Source organism: Theobroma cacao, chromosome 2 (assembly GCF_000208745.1).
Source record: "Theobroma cacao cultivar B97-61/B2 chromosome 2, Criollo_cocoa_genome_V2, whole genome shotgun sequence".
Taxonomy (NCBI): Eukaryota; Viridiplantae; Streptophyta; class Magnoliopsida; order Malvales; family Malvaceae; genus Theobroma; species Theobroma cacao.
In genome coordinates, this window is record NC_030851.1 from 9,335,734 (window position 1) to 9,340,749 (window position 5,016).

A 5,016-nucleotide genomic window follows, 5' to 3' on the forward strand; every position below is an offset into this window, starting at 1 on the left:
ATTATACTACAACAGAAAAGGAGCTATTGGCTGTAGTTTTTGCTTTTGAAAAATTTTGCTCCTATCTTGTGGGGACAAAGGTGATAGTGTACACTAACCATTCAGCTATCAAATATTTGATTGCCAAGAAGGATGCTAAACCAAGATTGATAAGGTGGATCCTCTTTCCATAAGAGTTTGATCTAGAGATTCATGACAAAAAAGGAACAGAAAATCAAATGGCAGACCACCTCTCAAGATTGGGGATTGAAGATCAAGGTAAGGTTTCAACCTTAATCAGGGAGACTTTTCCTGATGAACAAATCCTTCAAGTTGGGAAGAAATCACTTCCTTTGTATGTTGATTTCGTGAATTATTTGGTAAGCAATATTATTCCCCCTAACTTAAATGTTCATCAGAAAAAGAAATTTTTGCATGATGTTAAATTTTATTCTTGGGATGAGCCTTACTTGTTCAAGTAGTGTAAAGACCAGATCTTCAAAAAAAGTGTCTTGGAAGAAGAAATTCAAAGTGTGCTTCATCATTGCCATTTTTTAGAATATAGAAGACACTTTGGAGGAATAAGGACTGCTGCTAAAGTCCTCCAATCAGGTTTGTATTGGCCTACTTTATTTAAGGATGCTCATAATTTTGTTTTGCATTGTGACAGGTGCCAAAGAGTGGGTAATATCTCAAGGTGACATGAGATGCCTCTCAACAACATCCTAGGGATAGAAATTTTTGATACATGGGGTATTGACTTCATAGGTCCGTTCATATCTTCATATAACAACAAATACATTTTGCTTGCTGTTGTTTATGCCTCCAAGTGGGTTGAAGCATCAACCTTTCCTCATAATAATTCGAAGGTGGTGATGAATTTCATTAAGAAGAATATTTTCACTCGATTTAGCACGCCAAGGACAATTATTAGTGATGAGGAAAGTCACTTTTGCAACAAGTATTTTGATACACTTCTGGAAAAATATGGAGTTAAACACAAGGTTACAACTGTGTACCATCCTCAAACTAGTGGCCAAGCAGAAGTATCGAGTAGAGAAATCAAGAGGATTTTGGAGAAAACAGCATGTCCTATAAGAAAAGATTGGGCAAGAAGATTGGATGATACACTGTGGGCACATAGGACTGCTTACAAGACCCCAATTGGTATGTCTCCATATAAGTTGGTCTTTGGCAAAGCTTGTCATTTGCTAGTGGAACTTGAACACAATGATTGGGCCGTGAAGAAGTTAAATTTTGATTTACAAGCTGCAGGTGAGCAAAAGTTGTTGCAATTAAATGAACTAAATGAATTTGGCCTTCAAGCTTATGAGAATGCCAAACTCTATAAAAGAGAAAACAAAGCAATGGCATGATAAGAAGATAGTTAAAAGAAGCTTTGAACCGGGACAATCAGTGTTGCTCTATAATTCTCACTTGAAATTATTTTCGAAAAAGCTTAAATCAAGGTGGTTGGGACCTTTCATTGTCAATGAGGTACTTCCATATGGAGCAATTGAAGTTAGGGGGACAAATGGTTGAAAATTTAAAGTCAATGGACAAAGATTGAAGCATTAATGGGGAGGCAAAATTAATCGTCAAAAGTCCTTAATACATTTACTTGACATGACCTAGAGTCCAAGTCCGTCCAGCCAAAGACTATAAATGAAGCGCTTCTTGAGAGGCAACCCAAGCTCCTCAACCTTACTTATTTTCATCTTTATTTTATTTCATGCTTTTTGAGTTATTTCTCTTAATCTAATTGTTTATGTCTCCTTTTGCAGGTAATTGGTTTAAAAAAAAAGTTAAAAAAAGAGAGTTAGAGTCGCGACCTTGAAATATGCAAGGAACTGCCATTGAATCAAAACGTTTCAGCACCGCGGCCCTCAAGGGGAGAGTCACGGCATTGGATAAAGCACGGATTGGTCACGAAATAGAATGTTTCAGCACCGCGGCCCTTAAAAAGAGCGCCGCGGTGCTGAACAAAGAAAAGATTGGCAAAACATTTGAACGCCACAACGCTGGGTCAAGGCCCAGCCCCAACCCTTTAAAACCCTCCATTTTTTTCTTCTTTTTTTCATTCTTTCTTTTTCTTGAACCGTTAGCCCCACTCCCTAAACTTCTTTTTCTTGCACCTCTCTTGCCTCTCTCTTTCCTTTTCACTCCAAAATTCTACATTTGATTTCTACTTAGATTTTTTTATTTTTCACTTAAAATCCTGCACTTATTGCATTCTTAAGGTAAGCACTCCTCCTTCCCTCCTCCCAATATTTAGTTTTCAATTGTTTTGTGCAGAGAGAGGATGAGGTTGGTGTTAATGGCAAATTTTATAATTTTTTCATAGTGAATGAGTCCATTGTGCATGTTTGTTAATGGGTTTTCTTACTTCCTCATGATTTATGCTTGGAATGTAGAAAATTTTTATGATTAGTGCTTAATTCTTGTTACCCATCTAATGGATTCATGGATTTTTATTTGCTGCCAATATAATTGATAAATGCTTTGTTGATGTGGGTAGATGATGTGTTTGTTTAATTTTTAATGCCTGGTTGAGCAGGTAGAAATAAATTCTGGAATTGTTGGTGCCACGCATGCCATATATGATAATTTTGGATGAGTACATTGTTATAGAATTATTATTATTTTTTATAATTAGACTGTGGTGTTGTGAAAATTATGATTATGAGAAAGTTGTTTTAATGTTGTGAGGAATAGAGCATTTATGCTGCCTCTTTAGAAGTGAGATGGTCAATGGAAATCTTGAATTTGAATTGTTGAATTGGACATGAATTAATTAAATTCATGCTTATAGATTTTTCATATTTTCATGCTTGTTCACTCAAAACTACTTGCATATTTTTCCTCTGGATTTGTTTTGATAATTAAATTTTTTTTGTAGGAATAACACCAAAATGATCCAAACCAAGCTCCAGTGGTGCTTTTGATAGATCGAAGTTCATCTCTACCGAAGCCTCTGCACGATATCATACATCCTTGATCAACAAAGTGCCAATTCCCGAATAAGGAATATATATTCCCATCTTGCCTTACAAAGAGATTCATGACATGGTTTGTGATAGACATTGGCAGCGATTTAGTGACCAACCTGAAGCTGCAATGGTGCCTATAGTCTGGGAGTTTTATGAAAATGCAGTTGAGCATGTTGATGGAGTGGCATTTGTTAGTGGCAAACGAGTCCCTTTTCACAGCCAAGATATCAACGCATTTTTTGGAACCCCTAATATTGAAAATGATGAATATGGGTAGTACTTGGGCAATCATCAAGATTGTAATGAGATTATTTTGACGCTGTGTGTTGAGAGAGCCCAATGGAAGACATCACATGGTGAGCCAGTTTTATTCAAACGAAGTGCCATGAAAAAGGAGCTAAAAGTTTGGTTACACTTTGTAGCAACACGGTTACTCCCTTCCACTCATATCAGTGGTGTCATAAGGGATCGTGTAGTGCTTATTTATGCCATTGTCACACACAAATCCATTGATGTTGGTAAGGTTATCTCTCATGGCATCTTACATACGGTTCGTACTAAACGAGATGGTATCGGTTTGCCTTCCTTGATCACTGCATTATGTGCTAGAGCTGGTGTGTAATGGAGTGATAAAGAGGAGCTACAACAACCAAAAATTCCCATCACCATGGGCATTCTTAAGAGATTAGAGGAATCTGCACCAGCCGCTGGTAGTTCTTCCCCAACTGCTCCCCCACCTTCACAAGCGGCTCCTATGCGTAGTGTTGCTCAATGGATGAAGTGCATCGATCGTAGATTAGATAGTCATGAACGCCAAAATCAAGCGATCGAACAAATGATGAGGGCTTATGTCGAATACATTGGGACGGATATGACTACTTTTCCTTCGTTGCCTACGGATTCTGACTTTGAGGACAATTTTAGTGGTGATGATGTGGAGGACATGTAGAGTGCAGTTTCAAAGTTAGGGGAATATTCTTGTCCTTTTTCTTTTACTTTCTTTTATCACATTAAGGACAATGTTTATTCCAAGTTTGGGGGAGTGGTTTATAATTTTGTTAGTTTATTTTTTTAGTTGGCTTTATTTAAGATATGTTTTGCATATTTATGTTTTGCATGTTTTATTGTGTTTTAAAAAAAATTGAGATAGTTGCACCAAATTCATGATTGTCCCAATCCTAGGATGATAATTTAATTATCTTTTGATTCTTAGCTTTTGGGAAGAATATAGTTATGATTTCATTTTATGTGATATTCTTGTGTTAGTTTTATTTTAGAATGTGACTTCCAATAATTTGAGCACTATACTATTTTACTTAGAATTTTTGTGTGATTTAGAGAAATTTTATGTTGATGAAAAAGTATAATGAAGTCAAGAATTCTAAAATTTGTTTGATTCTCTCTTGAGGCGAAATCTTAGATAACACTTAGGATAGGAAGTGATTTAGGCCATATTTAGATTGTTTGAGCCTTTTTGAGCCTACCTTGTTATATTTATCCTTAGTCATCCTTTTTTGAGCCTAATTTACCTTTTCTTTGTAATTACACAATTATATTAGCCTTGACCTGTCTATTTAAATCCAGCGATTTGAATATTTCACCTTCTAAGTATTTTAATCTTTCTAATGAATGATTTGAGTCTAAGAATAAATTGAGGGAGAAAGGTGAAAAAAAAAACAAAAAAGAAGTGATGGTTGTTAGGAAAATGACCCCTAGTTTATAATTGTCAAAAATAAGTTTGGGAGTTAAAAAAAAAGGAAAAGAAAAGAAAAAAAAAGAAATAAAGTATGTTGTACAAAGAAAAGTTTACTCCAAGTTTGGGGGTGCTATTACAAAAGAAATTGAATTGAGCTCTTTATATGTCTTAGATTGATTAATTGCTTAGGGTAAATTTTAGCCTAAATATATCTTTTATCATACCTTGACCCTAGCCTTACATTACAAGCTTGATAAAGACCTACTGATCCTTGAATAAGTGTTAATCTACATTAGTAGAGAGAGAGATGAAAAGCAAACTTATGGGATCCTAGTACTAATCTATGCTTAG

General features: G+C 35.5%; 1 protein-coding gene across 1 annotated transcript; it reads left to right on the forward strand.

Moving 5' to 3' along the window:
* Positions 687–3,246, forward strand: LOC108660634. Its single transcript, XM_018114884.1, has 4 exons — positions 687–1,254; positions 1,764–1,770; positions 1,855–2,004; positions 3,060–3,246. Exons 1-4 carry the CDS (start codon positions 687–689, stop codon positions 3,244–3,246), a joined length of 912 nt encoding a protein of 303 aa, XP_017970373.1.

What these genes read in the sequence shown, in the direction of transcription:
- LOC108660634 (XM_018114884.1), top strand. Translation starts at nt 687, where the DNA reads ATGCCTCTCAACAACATCCTAGGGATAGAAATTTTTGATACATGGGGT. An exon ending in TTTGAACGCCACAACGCTGG is followed by an intron (nt 2,005 to 3,059) that starts GTCAAGGCCCAG and finishes GGTTTGTGATAG; the next exon opens with ACATTGGCAGCGATTTAGTG.